We start from the raw sequence: 22985 nt of genomic DNA, 5'->3' as shown, positions 1-22985 counted from the left end.
CATTTTGTTTCAAGAGTTGAACATTGCAGGATAGAGTCCCTTTTAAAAATATTGCAGGGCATTTTTTAAATTGTCCTTTTATTTCTTTGAAATGTATTTTGTAGATAGTCACTGTAACCCTGAGTAAGTCAGAGTTTGATTTAGTTTAAGAAAAAAGGCTAAGCTGGGAGGAAAATAGAACTCATATTATAATTTCAAATTGCTTAATATCTGTCAGAATTTTCACAGGTGAGTCTCAAGCCCCAAGGAGTCTGATTGATCTAAATCTCCCCCCCTTTCTTCTCCCCAAAACAAGAAGCAGTCTTCAAAGGAACAAATACATAACATAAGATATGGGCCAAATAAATTATTAAAGTATATAAAAAGAAAGAGATTCAAAAAGAGATGCAAATTATTGGCTATTTGACAAGCAATTGATGCTGTTGCAATCACTGAACATTGCAATTCATGAGCTAGACAGATAAATAGTTGAAATAATCTGGAAAGCAAATCTCTCTCTCTCTCTCTCCATTATCCAGGGAACAACCAGCTATTAAATGTTTTAGTTAATGTCTCTATAGTGATTGTGATTTGGAGAGTCACTTCACATCAGAGTTTCACCGCATACATTTTGGACTCTCTAATAAAGATGCATTCCAAGCCCGTCTCCCCTGAAATGTGTTTGAAAACACAGATGTAGACTGGAATTTTTTGGCCTGGACCCATCTGGACCAACCCCTGTATAGTTTGAATAGTGGTTTGTAGAGTAAAATTCTTGGAAATCTCAATTTTTTTCTTTCTTAAAACTTGAACTAGTAATCACTCTGCTCTCTTTGTTCTCTTTTATCTTTCTTAGCTGAACTACAAGAATCCCGAGGGAGATGTGATTTTCATAAAATAAAAAATAATGACCAGCAGAAGGAAGGAAATAAGTTTTTAATGATTCTGAAAATTCTCTTCACAAAACTGCAAGTTTTTTGATGTATCGTATCTGTAAAACAATAGTACTGTCCCAAATGCTGGAAAAGGAAGAGAAGGTTTTTTTTAAAGTTTGATTTATGTTATTTATTTATTTATTTTAAGGCTGATTGAGGCTTTTGTGCATCACTTTAAGCCATTAAGAAACATCTCTGGACCTGAATCTGCAAAACCTTTCCCATGTTAGTAATGGTTTCAGTGAGATGGCTTGTGTGAGGAAAGACGCACGTGAGTAAAGGATTGAACCTTAAACCTGTAGAATATCTGCACTTTTCAAAACACTCCAGCTTTCCTGGAAATTAGGAAATTGAGAATCAAGGGCTATGTGGTTGTATGGTGCCCATCACCTCAGTATCTGAGTGCCTGAATTAACTTTACACTGAAGGATAATTTGCAGAAGTTACAAGAAGTTATACATTTATATTAAATTTCCAGGTATGGGTGCATTCTGCATCAGTGACAAAAAGGCAGTATGTTTCTCTGGGGTATGAGCTCATTCATATGAAGATTTTTTTTAAACAGCAAAAATATAGCAGAAGTATCCAGACCTGTGGTCCTGATGCAGGGAAAACTCTGAGATCAATGAGACATTAGCTTTGGAGGGAGCACAGTAATGGGTAATGAAAATGTTTGATAAACTGATTTTGAGTCAAGTCCTGCAGCCCTATGGATTAATCCTGTGAGGTCTGAGTGCTGTCAAGTCCTGTGGAAGCTGATGGTTCTGGTTCTGGGGTTCCTTACAGCTCCTTTGAGCTAGCTGCAAAGCTGGAAGAATACTGTTATTCCCCTCATGGAATACTCCTGGAGTATGGGTGCTTCCCCAGTGTTGAAGTGCTAGTGAAACTGTCCTATGCCACAATCCCCTTTGAAGCCACTGGCATATAAGGGAGGCATAGGGTGTGTTGCTGGAGCACATTGCACTTCTGCCTGCTCTGGCTGCTGGTCAGCCTTATAGGGCAGATTCAGCAGAACCTAAATTAGAGCAGCCCCAGAGGCTGTTGTAGTTTGCTCCAAGGACTGCTCCAGTTCCCAGCCAGTCCTATATCTACGTACTGCAAAACTGGCATAAAGCCACTTTTATTACCCATCCTGCCTTATGTCTGCAGTGAAATCACTTTGGCTGGCAGGGAGAATCAGGACCAATTGAAGGAAAACATAAAAATAAACACATTCAACAGACACCTTTTATTAAAATGTGCAACCCCAGGGACTGGCAGAAGTGGTATATTTTCCTCATTCAGCTCTGAGGGGAAGAAACATTTGGAAAGCTGCAGCTAAACGTGGGGAATGATGGGGATCTGAGTATGTTTCCAGCATGCAGCACGTTCCCAAAGTTTCCTCCCTGCAACTGCATGAACTAGCGCATCAGATTTAGCAAACACATTTCAGTTATTAGAAAGAGGCCTCCTCCTTTTGCCTTTCCTGGGCTTTCTCTATGGCTCTGTGCTCTGCTGCCTGTGTCTGGCTGGAAGTGAAATGCACTAGAGCTGCTGCTGCTCCTTTTTTTTTTTTTTTTTTTTTGAGACTCCAAAAGGATCTTTATTCCCTTTCATGTGCCGCCTCAGTCCAATAGGAATCCAGAGGCTGCCTGCAAGTGGTCTAATCTCAATGAGGTGTCAATCATGTTCCCTGGTGGGTGAAGTAAGGTCTTTTGTAACCGCCTCTGTCTTTGGGAAAAGAGAAGAGAGAGGAGAAAGACTTCAGCAGAGAGAGGAGGAACGCAGGACCGTGCTGCAGAAGGGGAACTGAGATTTGATTTTTGCTTTTGCTTTAGCAGGGGGGAAAGTGGAGCACATGGATTTCTAAAAACGTTGGGATTTTATATATATATATAAATATATATATATATAAAACCCACCACTGAAAACAGTCCAATGAATCGCAATTGCAGATCAATGCAGAGAAATGGGGAAACTTCACTCGAAACATGGTTAGTTCCTTTCACTTGCTACTCCCACAGCCCTTTCCCCCTTGTTTGGATGGCGTGTTGTTTGTTGTGATTTTTTTATACTGGTGTCTAATGATCTTCCTGTATTATTTTTTCCCCCTACACTTTCCCATGGACCTGCCTAGCTGCCGTTTGTAAACCCAGAGAAAGTCCAGAAGGTAGGGATGGCTCTGTATTGCTAGTAACTTTCACATCCCCCTACCCCTCTCTCTCCCCTCAAACTTTCTGCGGCGGGTTCGGTGGGACTGTGGTGGCCGGCTCAGGTTTATACCCCAGGTGCTGGTCCACCCCCCCAACCCGCCCATCCTGGGGCAGGCAAAGGGCATGGGTGTGCTGCTCCAGTATGTGGCATTGTCTCTTGTGCTTTCCTTAGGTGATAGTTTTGCAGTGAACGCCTCTCTAGCTCGGAAAGGGATTGAGGACTGGATGGTGAAGCAGAAATACTTCGGTAGCAGCGGGGGCAGCAGTACGGGACTCCTGCAAGGCTGCCAGCACCGGGCTGTTTGCAGGCTCTCCAGCACCAGGGTATGTCAGTGTCTCAGCTGCACCAACTCCCCCACTCTCCCTCCCCTCTTCAAACACTAAAAGCCCAAGCCCCTTTCTCCCTTCCCTTCCCAGGATCAGCTGTGAGGAGGCTCTCCTTTGCCCAGATGCTGCTTTTAGGGGCTGCCCCGGTGGGTGGCTTCTTTCCTTGTGCCCCTTTGACGAGGTTAGAATCCCAGAACAAACTCTGCTCTGGCATAAGAGCCTGCCAGAAGTACAAGCACCTGCCCACTAGTTTATTAGCCGACGATTAGTACAAAACCCACTGCAAACAGAAACAAACAGAAAAAAACATTGGAATGCACCCAACTCCCAAAAGGTACCAAGAGAAGCTACTGTCTGTGGCAGTGAGCTATTGCTGGCTTTGACATAGGAGTTCAGGAGAGCCTTTTTACTACTTTGCAAAAGTGTTATTTGCTGATTTGGTCACGCTATTAGTGCATGGGTGATTTTCTTTTTAAGGAGTTTTTGAGCTTGCCACTTGTCACTTCCCAGCTCATCTATGAACACATGCTGCTTGGGGGAAGTCTATGTAACCAATTCAGCCTAAATCCTCTGGGTAAAGTTTGGGCAAGAGTGGGGTTGTAGGTTTCTTTCTTAATGCTGTCCCTTGAAACTCAAGGGAATGATGGGGGAGTAGAAGACAGTGATTCTCAAATATTGTCCATCTACTCATTTAGGATCTCATTCAAAGCTCACTGAAGTGTATGGAAAGACTCCCACTGATTTCAATGTGCTTTGGATCAAACCTTTAAACTAGGTCAGTGGAAGAGTAACCTGAGAGATGAGGAGACTAGAATCTGTGCTTCCCAGTGCAGGAATGTGTGTCAAAAAACACAGGGCAGCATCACCAAACATCCTGCAAACTTTTGTGTTTGTGAGGAGACATTTTGTCATAAATGATGCAGTTTTTACTTAACGTCTGGACTTTACCTTTCCTCTTGTGTGAGATGTGAGAATGGATAACAGACTATGTTGGGGTCTTAAAACCTTTCTCTTGTGCTTGGGGGTCTATAATCTTAAAATCTTTCTCTTGTGAGAATTGATAAATAATTTGGAGATCACTGAAGGCTGGGTGAAAGGAGTAATATGCTATATAAGTGTTATTTATTATCAGTGGACAAATTAATTTTGCTCCATGTTAAACTCTCTTAGCCACCATTGGTTTGAGGGTTTGGCTTGGAGTTTTGTGTTGGAGAAAATGTGATGACAGTGAGAGAAAGAATTTCTCATTTAAAATAGTGTGTGTATAATCTGTATCAATAAATAGAATATAATAATTCTGCCTATAATTATTCTTCAGATAAACCCACTTTTGCAAGTCAAACTTTTGAGATGTGTGTGTTCTACCCTTAACTGGCAGGTTTGTCTAGGAAAAAGAGTTTCAAATTTAAACTGAATACAAAAAGAAAACATGAGTTTAAAATACAGGAAAAACCTCACAAATTCTAACACAAGTTTTATGAATCTCAGCGATACTTTGAGAGATTTGCAAAACTCTAACTCCATGAGTTTTATTTACCTCTATATATATTAGTAAAAAGTAATTGTTTTTCTTAGTTAAGCAATTAGCTAAATTATCCATACTTTTTACTGTCCTCTAAAATTAGTTAATTTGAAATGTGCTTGAATGCACTATTCCATAGAGAGTGTTGACTGTACCTCCTAATATATAGTTTGGTGCAGAATGTTTCAAAATAATGGTGGCCTGATACTGCCCTGAATATATGGCCTCATTGCCTGTTAATTGCTTTAATGCTATTGGCATCCTACTGAAAGATGGCTGTGACAGTTACATTAAGGTTCCTTAAACTATGAATTTTATGTAATATGGAAGGAGATATTTCTACTACTATAGCCGAAACAGATATGCTGTGTGTAAAGGTTATGGAGTCAAGGTTGCAAGGCTAATTCTGAGACCTATCTTTGATTCTCTGATATCCCAAGATATCATAGAATCATAGAAATGCAGGGCTAGAAGGAACCTCAAAAGATCATCTAGTTCATTCCCCTAAACTATCAAGTGGACTGCAGCTTAGCATCTTAGTTATTAGTTTATTTCAAGATGTAGAAGTGACTAATATTTATAATCAATTTCATGGAATGCTACATAACAATTGTACATACCCAAACGCTAGAATCAGTCAAAGTTTTTTCTTTGTGCTTGTGCCATGGTTGAAAGTTTGGTTTTCCATTAAAACCTATTTTAGTGAAAAAATCATATTTTAATGATGATTTTAATGAAAAATCATATGCTATTGTGGTTTGTGGTAGGAATAGATAGATCAAAAAGAGATGAGAATGTGTGGAGTCAGGGAAATATCCAACTGAGTTTACATTAGAGAAAAAACAGTGGCTCTAGGAATATTTTTGTTCGTTATTGAGCCCCTTCTCAGGAATCTCTAAAAAGAATCATGATCTGTTTAGCGTTTTGGGCCTGATTTTGTGAAATTTTGTGCATCTTCTCTTGACTTTTGATGAGAGTTGAGAGCACTCAACAGTATTGTGCTGTGAAGTTTTGGATCATCTTGGTCCAAAGTTTTGGAGGTTTTGGATCGTCTTGGTGAAAAATTGTTCATAATAGAGTAATCTGACAATACATTACATATAAATCAGGATATAAACCAGTTGCAGGCTGTTTTCTCAAGAACAGGGCCACAAAAATGGGCTTCACTTCTGTCATCCAAGGAAGTTGACACTAATGTAGCTGTTTTAAAGCAACAAGGAATGAATAAATTAGCTAAATAAAGTTTAGTATGTTCACTTAAAATATAAGATTGAATGTACATGGATGAATTTCATAAACCAGTTGAGGGAAATATTTGTGTACACTGAATCTTGAACTGTTAGACAGGAGCATGGTTCAAAAATGAAAAAGCTGTTCTATTACTGAACTGTAATTTAGAGTGTTTCCTGATTGGAACAAGCTTTGCTCAGCTGATTCCCCCTCTCCACCTCCTCCCCCCCAACATTCATGAGGAGAAAACTAATTAGTGTCCAGCTATTGCCAAATGCATCAGTCATCTGAGAAGGATGTCGTCGTAGTAAATTGTTGTTGGGTGAAGGCATGAACAAGGGTAAAGTGGTGTGTAAACAGCCTTCTCTTCTGGGATAAGAGCTCTGATCTCATTGACACCTGCCCAGCAGGGGCTGCTATGCTCTAAATTTTTTGATTACTGTGTAGGCTGGGGTTAAATTTTAGCCATCCCGTTCCGTGACACTGAATTAAAGGAAAAAGCAATTTTGTGGCATCCATGAAAAGTATGATGGCTTGAGTTATCTTCTGTTTTTAATGTTAATTGAAACCACTGGGGTTGTACATTACAAAGCCTTTTAGGGAAGTAGAATACATGTTTGTTGCTACCTTATGAAGGAGTTAACTTGAGGCTGGAGAAAAAAGGAAAAGCATCCTGTCATTGAGCGGATTATCCTTTAACAGATTTCATTTATTCATCTTGTTTATTTTTACAAACTATTTCTGCAAACCACCATTATTTGAATTTTTTTTAAAACTAAAAAGCCAGCTCTGTGCTAGAGGGGAAATTTTTAAATATAACATTTGCTTAATTCAATTTACTTTTATCTTCAAAGCCATAACAAATTTTACTAGTTTCTTACTGGAGTGTCTCATCAAAATCAGAGTTCTGGGTTGAAAAATCTGTCATTTTTAATTGCCTGTATGAGTCCCAAACAAACTGGTATCCACTGAGCCAAGTTGGAAGTTACCATGATGGGAAAACTAGGAAAGACTTTAGGTACCGATATATTGTTAGGACTTTATACAGCTCTTGATTTGCATGCTCCACTCTTCTTGACATCAGTGGGATTGCACCCCCCTGGCTGGGAACAGTACAGAATGTAATACTAAGAGACATCACTGGCTTTAAGATTGGGGCATGCTTTCCATATGTTTTATGCCTGTAACTTCCATTGACATTAATGGGCATTCCATGCATTGTTTGAGAAGAGAATAGACGGCAAAGTGTCAACTTCCATACTCTTCTAACAGGATCTTTCTTTTAAAAAAGATTGATCTGTTTAATAGTGTGTTTAAGCATGCATGTGTATATGTACATAGATATAGTCTGTAAAGCACACATGTAGATAGGTCATGTGTGCTGAATGAAAACATAATTCCCTAAAAATCATTTTATGATTTATTGTCCACATTCACATTCCCTTGAAGGCCATTAAAATGGTAGAGTTAAATTTTAAACACTAGTTAGCAATATTTTTGGAGACCATCTCATGGGCAGAACTCTGTTTTGAGAGGCTGACCTTTTATTGTCATGGTAGCAATATAAGTATATATCTATTGGATAATTTATCTACCATATTGCTGTGTGACTACTTAAAATGTTCTTTTTTCTTTTAACTTCTGTTAAAAACTTCTGTTTTGCCTCCTGTCAAGTATGCACAAAGTCTAGCTCATTTTTGATATTTTGTAACTAATGTACTATATTGACTTACGGAAACCTGGTTAAAATTAACAATGGGTTTACAAGCAATACCTAAAACTAGAGTTTGAATAATTGTTAATTTTGCATGCATCAGGTATAGTAGACTAAAACAAATTCACCCAAATTTTGAAGTGAAAGAGGTAGGAGAGAAAAGCCCTAAGTATTGTTGAGATTTTGGTGCCAACAAACCAAGACAATTTAATTACTGGTGCACGTAGTATACCTTGACAGTGCTGGTTTGGGAAAATTACAATATGAACACTAACAATCAAAGAATCTCTGAAAGTAGTAGTGTCATGGTGTTGAGATTAGTGAATTGGCCAATACTGTAGCAGAAAGCTGGATTCCAAGGGAATTATCCTTGAATGATACCAGTTGGTACAATTAAAAGCCACAATGCAGCAGCCATATGGAAAGTGTTAGATATCCTTACATGGTTTCAAAGCTATGTGCCGGAGGTTAAATTGACATATGAAGAAAATCATAAATTAAATATTTTGTGTTACGAAATTAGAAAGTTGACTTGCTTGAGCCATATGGAGGAGGTGGATGGGAGATGATCTGCATTTCATCTGGGCTTGTTTCAAAGATACTTTAGATTAAATGTGGTGCATTGTCAATTTGGGATGTTGATTGGAAAGCTAAATGGCCCATGAAGTCTATGCAAACAAACCTTGTTAAATCAATTTACTTGATCTCTTCAGACAATGAAAAATATGAAGTTGGAATTACTGAGATTGATGTTTATAATGATGAAATATACCCTGTTTAGTATCTGAGGGAGGTCTAAATCTGAGTGACATGGGAAGGTATGTCACTTAGGCTTTCCAGTAACAGATAGCACCTCCTGGCTTTATGCAAGCTTAATTCTCATGAAAGGCGGGCTCTTTTATGGAATACATTCTCTTCCTCTGTAAGTTAGGATGAAATAGAACAATGATGTGTTATATTCCATATTGTCTTAAAAGTAAATAATTTCTTCCAGGCTTTTATACTAAAATCTCTTGCTTACAACAAAGATGAGAAAATTGTTACATTCTGGACATATGGAAATGTTCTTTACACTAGAGTTCATTAACAGAAGGTTCAGCTGTAAGTTTTTTTTTAAGATCTATAATAAGACCCAGGAGGAGCTAAGTAAGTGGATATTTAAATAAATAAGTAAATGCATCCAATGAAGTGAGCTGTAGCTCATGAAAGCTTATGCTCTAATAAATTTGTTAGTCTCTAAGGTGCCACAAGTACTCCTTTTCTTTTTGCGAATACAGACTAACACGGCTGCTACTATGAAACCTGGATATTTGTAGGCACCCCTCAGAAGATGATCTCGGTTGACTTGAATGGTTGCTTTTGAACTGGGTTAGGAACAGAGGAAAGAGGAGTCCTTGAGTATTGAAACAGTGTAAGGGTTGATTTTATTCTGAAGGAGGGGAATTGTTGTTCAGTGATTTTTAAAACAAATCAGAATGTGCAGTCAGTGCACCTCCCACCAGTTGGCCTTTATAGAAATTCTTGTGGATGGGCTAAGCTTCATGAATGTTAGCGTCCGAAGTTGGTAGAAAAGTAAATGGCAGATGTTGAAATGTAAGAAATATTTGGAGCAATTCTTTGTAATATGTCACCTCTCTTCCCCACTCTCCCCGCCATTTGCGCTGAGTGAAAGTACCTGTTACTTTGAAAACTCAGACTAAGAGTCTCAGTCTTTGTGATATATATTAAGGTACACTTCAACTCTGAAAAGTGACTATGGGAAAATGATGCCTTTTTGACTCCATGTGTAAATTCAGTCCTATCTGCTAATGCAAGTGGGTAACTATATGCACAAACTAAAAAGTACGTATGAATTTACTGACTTATGTGCTCAGATAAGTGGCAGTTTATAGCTGCAGTTTATAGCTACATTTAAAAAAAATTATGGACACAGAAAGCAGCCCCCTTTTGAAATATTTGGTACAGTGTCATCTATGCTTTTCCACAACCATCTAGCCTCTAGACTGGCCCTGACACCCTTGTTGTTTGGGTCAATGCCTTCTCCGGGAAGAGTGCCAATATGCAAATCATACTGAAATGGGCTGGGCTGTGTCTTACTTTTAAAGAGATTGAATTGTATTATGATGGCAAGACCATCAAACTTGTTTTTGGATGTTACCAACTTTGGATTTAAAGCCGGTCACTAGAAGCATCCACCCACTGTGTCGCTTGCCGTAAGAGTCCCTTGTGAATCCGTAGATCTCCTCTGAAGTATGGAGAGGGGACTGCTTTTATTCTGAACAAAATTTAATTTATAAAACTTCTAAAGTGCCTAGATTTTCTGCCAACTAACCTTGGGCTTCAGTCTAGCAAATGTACACAGCATGTGTAACGTTAGATCTTAGATGGATTGGCGTGTGGTCAGCACAGTTTATATGCTGTCCATCCCTGAGAAATACTTTGTGTTTTGTGCTTATGATGGAATTTAATGCATTTGGGGCTGTTACTGTGGCAGCTTTAAAGGATTAAGTATATTGAGGTTCCCATTAAAGTATAACTCTGTAACTCAAGATCAGTGGAAGAAAATCATGCATGAGTGTTTGATCTTGGGTGCAGCCACACATGCTGTGAGGTATAAAATAAGGGGATAATCTCAGTAGGGAAGTAAGAGTACAAAGTATTGTCTTGCAGGAGGAATGGGATTTGGGAGCAGACTTGGATCTTTTGATCCACAGTCTGATGTGACTTATGTGTGGTACCGAGGTGACAGATTTGAGGAAGAGGGATGCAGGAGGGCGTGTTAGGTGCCCTCAGAGATAGTTTGCTGTCTGATTCTCCAAAGAGATGATGGTGGTAGCTAAGGTCTCCGCTATTTCTTGTTGTCCTGGCTGAAAATGTCTATATTTCCACCAGGGTTAATTATGCAGGGAAAAGGAACCAAGAGATAAGTAAAAAGGATAGTGAGTGTAAAACTAAGTCATATGCAAAAGTGCCATATGGCACCCAAGTGCCTATATAGCACCTCGATCCTGAACTCTTTGTCCAGGAAAATCTCGTATTGACTTCAGTGAGAGCTTTTCCTAAGCAAGGAACACAGGATCCTGAGATCTTAGAATAAAAGGCAATCTGTGGATTGCATAAGATGCTGTGGTTAAGCCTGTGTCACTCTTTCCATTATAAACCTCTCTCTTTTTAAAACAATAAATAATAATTTTGTTTGTGAACTTTCCAAGTCTTTCTCTGTCTCTCCCTGTTCACATAGTGTACGTGTGTATGTGCTACAGACACTCTCTCCTCTAAAAGAGAGAACATCACAATCTAGCAAGGAGAATATCTGTCATTCCAGCTGAGCAAGGTCTAAGGCAATAACCCAGAATATCCTGGAAGAAATTCTAAAAAGCATTGAAGAAATCAATCATCTAATCCTAGAGGAAGGTCTTTGATGTAATCCTAGCAAGTTTATACTGGGAGCCTGCCTATTTCTTTATGGTCAGCTGTAGACTTTCTATATGAAAAGTGGATGAAATAATTTCATATGCTTCTGCTTTTAAAAAAAGAAGTTTCATAGTTTTCTAAAGTGGACACACTGTTTAAAAGCAGACTGTGGCTTTTAGCCTAAGACCAGGTGGGGAGGAAATACTTTTCAAAACAAGGACTTATAGAAAAATAAATAATAATTTGATATTTTCCCATGGAAATACTGTCCCCCATTTAGTCATGCCGAATATTTAATTTTGTTTTGAGGGTAAATGTTACAGGTTATCTCAGTTTAACTATTTTTTATTTATGTAAAGCTTATGTATAAGGGTTTGTTCCTAATATGGATGCATATATTAAAGGAGTCTTTAAGATGGTTTAAATAAAATATTTGGATAGTTTTATTTTTAAGTAACTTTTGGGGTTGAGCAAGTCTTATTTACATAATCTGTAAACCTCCACATTATTTTCCTACACCCTTAAGGATTGATCCAAAACCCACGGAAGTTAATAGGAATTTCATTGAGTTATGTGGGCTTTGGATCAGGTTCGTTGCAGTATCAGCTGGTGAGGATGGAGGAGTAAAATGGCCAGACTAACAGCTTGTTCAGCCACCAGTGATTGCATTGATTCTGTATTGGCAGCATTTTTCCTCTCAATCATGGCAATTTACTCTTCTCTGACAGTTCAATAAGGATTTTGTCAATTACATTGCAGTTCATATTCTCATAGATAATCAGGAATAGGGCTTTTAGCTACGGTATTATTTAGTGCAGTGGGAGCAGCCCATTGGTACATCACATCCCTGTTTTTAATGGTTTGGAGGTTGGCTTTTTAAAATTTATTAAGTCCAGTGAGCTCTATTATATGATTCCATTATGGGTCACACCCACCTTTCCATAATAAACATTTTTTTTTAAATGGGGTTATTCATGGCTGATTGAAGACACACACCAACCTTTTTGCTTTGGACTAATATGTGACATAGGGCTTGTCTTCACTATGGAGCTAAATCAGCAATGCAGCGGCATGGATTTAGCGGGTCTAGTGAAGATATGCTCAGTCGATGAGAGAACGCTCTCTCATCGATTTCTGTACTCTACTTCAACAAGAGGCGGAAGCGATGTCGGTGGCAGAATGTCTCCCGTTGACATAGTGTAGTGTGGACCCTGTGGTAAGTAGATCTAAGCTACGTTGACTTGAGTTACACTACAAACGTAACACAAATTGCATAGTTTAGATCAACTGGCAGCTGTAGTGTAGACCAAGCCATAGAAAATTGGGTAGCAAATTTTTCCTATTATTACTACTGCAGCTATTATCGGTGGCCTTTCACCTACCATGGAAATGCAGCCATTGATGGATTGAAGCATGGCAGCCATACAGCCGCTGACAATAAACACAACCGTTGAGGAAGAATATTGTATCCATTTGAGACTACATGGGAGTCTATAAGGAGGCAGAATATGATTATCCAGAATGTGATCATCAGACTTTATACCCCTAGTCATTTCAAGATGGTTGGTTTAACTGTTTTTGGGGTTTTTTTAGGGGCGGGGGAGAGGGTGGGTTTTGTATTTTATTTTCATTTGGATGAAACAGATGCTTGTGAAAGTGCTTAACTAACACCAAGCATAGGGCAGACTTAGGTTGTTAAATGTCCTTTGAATGCCATGGCTGCTCCATGCTCTTATCCAGAGGTAGTATTTAGTAATAATGACAGGGTATATGCAAGCTCTGCCAGTGCTTAGCCTATGCGCATACAACACACAGTTCCTGCCCAAAGTACATCTCTGCCAATACAACTTATTCCTCACCTGTGGCACCCTCTGATTCTTGCCAAGAGGCCCAGAACTGGAACAACAGGCACTATGGAATTAAAGATACTGCAGTGAGGAGCACCTTGGGTGGGGCAATAACTTAACAACAAACAATAAGAAATGTCTTTTGGTAGCCACAAATATATTGTGAGGTCCCTTTCTAGCTCCATAGCAGTAGCTATTCTTTGACTCTATTCCATGTGTTACACATTTCTGATGTAGAAGCCCTCTACACCAACATTCCACACAAAGATGGACTACAAGCCATCAGGAACAGTATCCCCGATAATGTCACGGCAAACCTGGTGGCTGAACTTTGTGACTTTGTCCTCACCCATAACTATTTCACATCTGTGGACAATGTATACCTTCAAATCAGCGGCACTCTTATGTGTATGTGACTTAGAACAGCTCTTCCTTAGCTCTCATCCCCTAATGCCCCTACTTTACTTGTGCTACACTGATGACATCTTCATCATCTGTACCCATGGAAAAGAAGCCCTTGAGGAATTCCACCATGATTTCAACAATTTCCATCCTACCATCAACCTCAGCCTGGACCAATCCACACAAGAGATCTACTTCCTGGACACTACGGTGCTAATAAGCGATGGTCACATAAACACCACCCTATACCGGAAACCTACTGACCGCTATTCCTACCTACATGCCTCCAGCTTTCATCCAGACCACACCACACGATCCATTGTCTACAGCCAAGCCTGCGATACAACCGCATTTGCTCCAGCCCCTCAGACAGAGACAAACACCTACAAGATCTCTATCAAGCACTTTTACAACTACAATACCCACCTGCTGAAGTGAAGAAACAGATTGACAGAGCCAGAAGAGTACCCAGAAGTCACCTACTACAGGACAGGCCCAACAAAGAAAATAACAGAACACCACTAGCCATCACCTTCAGCCCCCAACTAAAACCTCTCCAGAGCATCATCAAGGATCTACCTAACCTGAAGGCACAACCCATCACTCTCACAGATCTTGGGAGATAGGCCAGTCCTTGCTTATAGACAGCCCCCGAACCTGAAGCAAATACTCACCAGCAACCACACACCACACAACAGAACCACTAACCCAGGTACCTATCCTTGCAACAAAGCCCGTTGCCAGCTGTGTCCACATATCTATTCAGGGGACACTATCATAGGGCCTAATCACATCAGCCACACTATCAGAGGCTCGTTCACCTGCACATCAACTAATGTGATATATGCCATCATGTGCCAATGCCCCTCTGCCATGTACATTGGCCAAATTGGACAGTCTCTACATAAAAGAATAAATGGACACAAATCAGACGTCAAGAATTATAACATTCAAAAACCAGTTGGAGAACACTTCAATCTCTTTGGTCACTCGATTACAGACCTAAAAGTGGCAATTCTTCAACAAAAAAAATTTCAAAAAGAGACTCCCACGAGAGACTGCTGAATTGGAATTAATTTGCAAACTGGATACAATTAACTTAGGCTTGAATAAAGACTGGTAGTGGATGGTTCATTACACAAAGTAAAACTATTTCCCCATGTTTATTCTCCTTCCACCCCACCCTCCACTGTTCCTCAGATGTTCTTGTCAACTGCAGGAAATGGCCCACCTTGATTATCACTACAAAAGGTCCCCCCTCCTGCTCTCCTGCTGGTAATAGCTCACCTTACCTGATCACTCTCATTACAGTGTGTATGGTAACACCCATTGTTTCATGTTCTCTGTGTATATAAATCTCCCCACTTTATTTTCCACTGAATGCATCCGATGAAGTGGGCTGTAGTTCACGAAAGCTTATGCTCAAATAAATTTGTTAGTCTCTAAGGTGCCACAAGTACTCCTTTTCTTTTTGCGGATACAGACTAATACGGCTGCTTCTCTAGAACGTTTCTGATGACAACCTCTATAATACTGGTGCACAACCAAGGAACTGAAACACAAAAAGTTGTTAATTTCATTTCTTTGCGGGGGGGGGGGGGGGGAAGAGGGAGGCAGAAGGTGGGGATGGACGGGACAGGACAGAGCGCTTCCCAAATGGAGAAGGGCCAAATTGGTAGATAAGAAAAACCTTAATTTCATACTCTTAAGGGCATATTAAAAGCAAGAAAGGAGATCCCTATCTTATCATTACTGCAGAGTCAGAGCTTCCATCAGCATCAAGAGGAGCTCTGCAAAAAGATTGTGGTTCGGATATACCCACGATAAATAGAAAGGCAAAAATTAGTTGTCTTTTCAAATTGTGGTGTTTTTCTAGAATGACTTGTTGTAGGCCATATTCTGCCTTCAGTTGTATAACTGTGCAAATGCACTGATTTGAGGGGGACCTGATCAGGCATGTTTAAGGGCAGAATTTGGGCCAGAAGGATAAAGCTGTCTTAGTTTTAAAAAATGAAGGGGCAAGGGGGAAATTTGGCTTTTAATTAAACAAGCACTACCCTGTTGATTCTAGTGATGTTGTGTGTGTCTGACTGATGGCAGAATTAAGCATAGGGAAGTTGACCCAATTCAATGGAATTGCCACTTCAAGGCTCCAACCCTGCAAGCCAATTCATGTGGGGAAATTCTTACAACTGAGCAGCATGCCACTGAAGTTTGTGGGGCTTCCACATGTGGTGGGGGCACAGAGGTCTGCAGACACGGCTCAGTTTGCAAGATCAGCGCTCAAAAGAGGTTCTTCTGATGCTTGGGCTCAGCTTCTGGCTGTGGAGAGTAGGAAAAGAAGAAAAGATTTTGGCTGCAAATAGCCAAGTCATTAAAATAATGCCAAAACAAAATGTGATCCCCATGGTATTTGGGTGCAACTTTCCAGAGGCTAGCAAGTTGACCTATATCCTGAGTTTGATGCAGCATGGATTTCCATTGGCCATACTGGTGAACCCCCATGCTTCTACAAGTTCCTCAGTTGTTGCCATCTTGATTGATGATAAAACAGTGTTTTTCATCCATTTATGAAGTTCTGTTCACCAGTAAGTTTTGTACAAACTTTACATACCTTAGTGAAACTCCTGAAATGATGTTCTAGAGAGAGCTGCATGATCCAGGGATTGCCATGCAATACTTTTGACTGTATACTATTGATATGATATAGTTTGGAGAGAGTGATTTTGTTGGAGTATAAAGGGTTATGTTGTTAAAGTTACACAGGCGTCTATCCACCAGTACACCGCAGGTGATCTCAGAGTGAATGTTGTTTAAAGCGCCTGTCCCACGGCTTCACAAATGTGCTCTGACCAGAGGATGTTTTTCTAACTTCAAAGGGCTTCTCAGACTGGCTCGGTGCCTCACGGACTGAGTCCACAATTCCTCTCTGCTCGTGATGTGTTCTAACCATGTGTGATTTTTGGTATGTGATGTTTTCTTAGAGCCGCATTGACCTGTGTTCAAATGAAACTTGCTGTTAAGCTTGTAAACACAAACTTGTCGTGTGGGCAGTTTTCATCTTAACCTGATGTGTGTCTTTTTTTAAAAAGAGAGCTAGAATAGACATCAAACGGAAGAGTAATTTATTAAAAAAAAAAAAAGGGGAAAACAAAAACAAACACACAGCAGCCTTTTCAATTCCAGAGCCTCTTCCTGAAGTTAAAGCTGAAGGAGTGGGTTCTTTGCCAGTCATCACTGAGAGAACTGTGCACATTCCCGCTTCGGCTCTGTTAATGTTACAGTTGGTTACTTTAGTCAAAGTTTTATCTGCAAATGGGCAGTGTGCAATGAGTGAGCAGGCTGCAAGCGAGTAGAAAATGGAAAATCCTCTACCACTAGCCTGCTTTTTCTAGCAACATTTTCTTTAAATTGACTTTTAGGAATCTGAGTATTTATTTTTAAATGTTGCTTTTTCTTTTGTAGTTTGGAAAGAGAGTTTGGGGGTATGAAATCCGTTACATTTTCCTTGCAATCCATTTCTGAAATAACTTAATATTAATGTGTTTTTAAAAAAGGCTGACACTAACCAATAGGCAACTGAGTCACTATGAACTGTGGGCTGGATCCAACTCCCATTGAAATCAAGTGACTTTAATGGGAGTAGGATAGGCCTGGGGATATCTATGTAGGTGAACTGATATGTATTGTCCTGGGTCAGCTGTGTAGTGAGGGACATTCTGATGTTCCACTGAAGCAACAATTAACACTGTTCGATGCCATTTTTACCGCATTGATACAACTTTTCAAACCAGAACAAATGGGCTAATGATGTTGAAAAGCATAAGGATTTAAAATTTTGATTACTATTTTATCATCATTGTTGCTACAGAAGCTACATAATGTTCAAAATGTTTACTACTAAAGCAAACAAAATATTTAGGGTCAGAATGTGATAACACACGGTACTTTATGCCAGGAGTGCTCCAATTGAAGCCAGTGGGGGACTACTTGTGGAGTGAGGTATTACTCATTATGAGTAAGGACATCTCAAGCTCATCCTTAAAAGCCAGTTAGTTAGATTTGTGTTTCAGGCATGATCCAGAAGTCCTCACATAGACAACACACCCATTGAAATCAGTGATCTGCAGTATCTGATACTCTAACATGAAATGACCTATGCTGTCTTCCCATCCTCTGGTTATGACTCTGGACCATCCCAACTTGTTTATTTTGGTTAATTTTAAAGCAGGTGGCCAGAATAAATCCCTAGTTTCAAAGTCACAGCTGCTGCTTTGAAATATTGTAAGAAGGGCTGTTGGTCTGTTAACACAAAAGAACTGAGCTTCTCTTTGGTAGAGCATCATCATCCTGAAAAATACACTCTTCTTTAAAAAATTCCTTCTGCACAGAAGGTTGGAGTTTATACTTCACGATTCTGAGGCAAGGAGATGAAAGCATTCCTTGTTTGGTTGAGGATTGTAGGTACTTTAGAATTCCTTAGTGACTCAAGTCATTGGAATTTAAAGACTGTATTAAAAATTAATAGCAACATTAGAAATCACAGAGGTATTACAGAAAGCTCTTGCATTTGTCTGCATTAAAATCATTTGTGAGTTGTTGTTGTTTTTGAAAATGTATTTTAAGTTTGCTTTTAATTGGATGTCATTGTGGCAATCAGTGATGAAGACCTAAGCATTTCAAAGCTAAATCAATTAATAAGGCCAAGCGGACATTATACCATCACACTAATAAAGCTATGTTTAATTAGTAGGAAATGTTCCAATTCATTTTCCCCACTTCCTCCCCTTATAACATTTTCTTTTAAAGAGAGCCTTTTTGGGTGAATTTTTTGATAGCATCAGCAGAATGGTGAATTTTCTGTTGTTGAAGGTTTAAAGAGAATTTATGAAGGATTTTTAGAGTTAAACATTAGAAAAATGGAGAGGATTTTCTTTTTGTTGATTTTTCTCTCTGTTCCTTGTCACCTTATTATATTATAATTTTTTTTCCTACTTTAAAAATTGCCAGTATATATGGTACGAAATCATCATCTTTTACAAGCATGAGGGAAAAATACATTTTAGAAGATGCACACATCATGACGTTCACTCTGGCTTCAACCTCATACCTTCCCATTTTATAATAAGTGCATCAGGCTATAATGCAGAAGAAGCAACCTCCTTGCCCTGGGTGAAGAACTAGAGATCTAGGTCCGGGGAACAGAGCAGAGGAATGTTGATCACGGAAAGGGTTAGACTTTCATGTCTGTAACAAGAAGGTGGATGGAGTGGAGCAGTTCTTCAGTCTGTGTACAAAGGACTGGTAAGGAAGCATGGGGCAGAGTTAAGGGTAGTGTGACTATGGACACATGATTAGACAAGGTATTCTCTGGTCCAGATGCTCCTCATGTGGCAATGGCTATGGTCCTTAGTCCTTACATGGAAAGTGTCTGAGACTAGGGCAAGACCTCTGGCCCCTATGTGAAGGATGGACAGACATACAGTTGGTATGGGCACTTAAACTGAGAATTTCCTTACTCTTGCATTTAAATTCTTAACTTTAGTGAAGTCTTTTTTTTTCAGTAGTAATAATGTTCCTTGCTGCAGCAATGTTATTTATGGTTGTATGTGTAAAATGCCACATCATCCAGTGGTTTAGGCATGAGATTGGGCTTGGAACACAGGAGATCTGCACTCTGATGGTACGCCACCATTTGTTTGCTGTGGTCCTAGGCTGGGATCTTCACAAGGCCCCGGGAAGTTAGGTACCCAATCTGCATTGAAAGTCAGTTGGCCTTTTTGAAACTGCCAGCCTGAAGCACTTGTCTTTTTACCTACCTACCTTTCTGGGGTGTTGTGAGTATTAATTAGCTAGTGTTTGTAAATTGTTGTGAATACAAATCTGTGCATATCACCTTGATTTGAGGCTAAGCTGTTGAAGGTGAGGCAGAAGGGGGTAAGAGACTGGAGTGCCACTGAAAGAAAAAGGTCTTTGAATCCTCTTCCCAGGTGGAGAGAGGCTGTGAAATTTTCTTCTCAGAAAAGGGACTTTTCCGACCTGCCCATGCTCTCTTCATCCAGTCCAAGAGCCCAGACATCTTGTTCTGAAAATCTCACATCCTACTTGCAGAAATAACCAACCCCAGCAAGAAAGGGTTATACTGCCACCCACCCATTTTCCACAAAGCTTGGGCCGCTCTGGAACTGGAGGGCCTAATGCCTGTCAGCCACATGTGAGATGAACCTCTGCACCTCCCAGCTGCCAACAGCAGCAGGAGAAGCTATGATCAACTCTTAGACACTTAGAATGCATCCGATGAAGTGAGCTGTAGCTCACGAAAGCTTATGCTCTAATAAATTTGTTAGTCTCTAAGGTGCCACAAGTACTCCTTTTCTGAGACACTGACCACTGCAGCTCTTGCTCAAGAAACCATCACTTGATGCAGTGATTTAGCCAGCTACTGCTCTTTCTCTTTCCATCATCCTTCCTGGGAAAGATTATTTAAGAAGATAGTAGAGGGTGATCAGTGGGACCACATGACTTCCTCCAGAGTGCTAGATCCACTCCAATCAATTTTTAGATCAGTAAATGGCAGTGTAGTAGAGCTGGTGGAACTGATGGATAGTTTCTTATGCCTTTTTGGACAGGATGATGAATTTCTGCTGGTTCCCTTACAGGATCTGATGGCAATAGATGGAGCTGTGTTAAGCTGGCACCACTCTTTTCTCTCAAAAGATCCCAAAGAATGGTGCCTGGCAACTCCCAGAGGACTCAGCAAGGCACATTTCTGCAATCATTTTATTCTACATCTGTGTGTGGCTGTTATGGGAGAGCATAGGATGCTCTGGGCTATGCTACCACTAAGACGCTGTTGTCACCAAGCACTGTGTGTTTCTGGTTGAGGGTGGACTGTGTAGTCTCCTGGATGTCCCAATTTCTGAAAAAAATGGGGATGTGAATGGACTGCAGCTGACTCAGATTTAATTCAGGCAAAACAGAGGAAACTAACAAGAATCTGTTCTCACTTACCCTGTTAATTGACAAAAAGGGTGTGCAACAGCTGTGGTCTGCAAGGCTCTGCTTCTGACCACCCATGGAGCAGTAGTGTGCAAGAACCTTTCATTTGGGGCTGAGCAGGAGACTGTGCCTTTTCCAGTTGGACTGGGCGCTAAGTGTGATGATCCATGCTTTTATCACCTCTAGTTTAGACTACATTGAAAGCTATGCCTGCTCTGGGAAGGAGGACTGTCTTGTTCATATAGCATACTGTGGCCTGCCTGAAAAGCAGCACAAAGCAGTGAGAAAACACCATACCGGTACTGTGCTTTACACTAGTTGCCTATCCAATTATGAATTCTTGGTTTTGACTTCCCAAGGCCTGCGGTTTAGTCTTCACTAAAGGCTCAGGTGTCACCCCTAACCTGTCTCCAATCAACACACAAAATCCTCTCACAAGTGTAGGGGTGCTTAACATCTGAGCCAGCTGGCCCATCCTGGGGTATAGGGTAAAACCTAAGTGCTGCTCATGCTTGAACTGGTAACCCACCCACAGTAAGGATGAAGACTAAACTACTCAAATGCTGATAATTTTCCAGTGCCTTCCCACAATTCTTCCCCCTCTTCTTCATGTTCCCACAAGGACAGATAGGTTCTCCCAGAATTCCCCCTTGTGCCCAGAAGTTCTCACACAATTCACTGGAAAAAGAATAATAGAGTGGCAGCAACACTATGAACCATGGGATATGCCCGCTGAAGTCTTTGTGCCTCGCACAAACAAATGCAGCACCAGTGTGGACATAGTAGAGTGGACACACTCAAGACTGAGTTTGCAGTATGGCCACTCTTACCCAAGTTAGGCTAACCTGGGTGTTGACCACCTGAGTTAATGCTGCAGTGAAGATGTGCCCTAAATTGTTGAGTATATACTTACCTGAAAGACTACCATGGATTACTACTCCTGTTGAGATTAGCAGAGGTGCCCAAACTGAAGACCACTCATGTAAATGAGAGGGGGGTGGGTGTTTGCAGCTGATCCATGTGGTGGGGGCCTCTTTAGAATTTGGTGCATGCTGCAAAGTTTCATCTTTTCCCCCAGGCAATTGAAAATGGGAGGGAGTCAGTGGGGGAGGAAATTACAAGGAGTATTGGAGGGAGAGGGTGATGTACTGGTAGAGGTTATATTGAATTGTACTGCTTCATTTAAGCTATGTTGGAGTATTAATGAGGTTGTGTATTTATGATATGTGCAAGGTGCCTACAGTCTAAGGATAGGTGCTCTCTTTATCAGTATGTGTATACATCGAAATAGATAAAATAATATAGGAAGAGAGCAAAGCTGCTCCTTTGACACTGTTAACAATAAGTGAGATTTTCTCAGTGGGGCTATGTGGGCATAACCAAGGAGAGTGGAAAGAGAGTCCCGTTTACTATTTCATCAGTGATTGCAAAAGCAGCTCTGATATGCCAGTCAGACCTTAAGCTGTGGGCAGATGAGTCTTCAGTGGTGTTCACTTAAATAATGAAAGGACCCTCTCCGTAAGATTATTCTTGGGAGCAGTGGAGATTGTGTATTAGCGAAATGCATGTCAAAATGTTTACAATGAACTGAAGTGGAATTGTGAGTCAGAGCAGTAGTCTTTTGTCTGGGGAGTGGCTTTGTAATGGAGAGCTCTATAATAAGGGAGAGGCATGCCTCCCGTGGTGATGGGCTTTTGTATTATTCAGTATTGAAAGTGGAGCAAGTTTACAGGTTAATTAGCAACTACTCCCTCCTCCTAGCATTCCATAGTGAAGTGTCATCACTGTGTATGTCTGGAAATGGCGAGTGACAGCTAGAGATGGATACTCCAAGGCTTTTTAGTCATTGTTATTTAATTTTCTGCTTGAGAAGACATTTGCTCTTTTAAATAACATGGACCAAAATTAAATGTGTGGTACTGAAGATATAGTTATCATCCTGTTCGATACCAGCAATTGTCAGCAAGACTATACTGCATATGCAAGGGTGTGATAGTCAGCCGCATTCCCATCTTGACTTGAAAGCTTGATTTAAAAAAAAAAGTGTTTTGTCCTGTTTTAGGTAAAGCTTAGGAGAGTTAAAACAAATTGTATCCATCTGTAAAAGAGTTAATAGCATCTTTAGGCACTTTCAGCGCATTAGTAAAGAAAACGTCTCTGATGAATATTGGATTATAGGGATGATTTTATTCCAAGAACTGTGTGGTTTTGGAAAGTGCAGCCAATCTGGCTGTAATAATTGTAGTTAGTCTGTGCATCAGACCTGTGCTGAATTTTTTAAATTTCCCTGTGAGGACTAAGAAAGAGACCTCTTTGACACAGAGCCAGCAAATTCCTCTCTCTAAGATTGTTTTCCCCAGTTGTTTTGTGTCTCCAAACAGATCAATTAGATATTTCCATTTTAACAGTAGTCTCTGTGGTTGT

General features: G+C 40.2%; 1 protein-coding gene across 2 annotated transcripts in view; it reads left to right on the top strand.

Moving 5' to 3' along the window:
* Positions 1–736: 736 nt before the first annotated feature.
* Positions 737–22985, top strand: part of NKD1 (NKD inhibitor of WNT signaling pathway 1) — a 158448-nt gene continuing 136199 nt past the window's right edge. Inside the window, exons 1-3 of one of the 2 annotated variants that reach the window (XM_038368969.2) lie at positions 737–2887; positions 3031–3063; positions 3279–3430. In XM_038368969.2, coding sequence (XP_038224897.1) covers positions 2863–2887; positions 3031–3063; positions 3279–3430 — 210 coding nt within the window. In that variant the 5' untranslated portion in view covers positions 737–2862. The remainder of the gene's footprint in view (positions 2888–3030; positions 3064–3278; positions 3431–22985) is intronic. The other variant, XM_038368968.2, reaches the window with a different exon arrangement.

The sequence above is a fragment of the Dermochelys coriacea genome, chromosome 12 (genome assembly GCF_009764565.3).
Source record: "Dermochelys coriacea isolate rDerCor1 chromosome 12, rDerCor1.pri.v4, whole genome shotgun sequence".
Lineage (NCBI taxonomy): Eukaryota > Metazoa > Chordata > Testudines > Dermochelyidae > Dermochelys > Dermochelys coriacea.
This window is presented reverse-complemented; position numbering and strand designations above follow the sequence as displayed.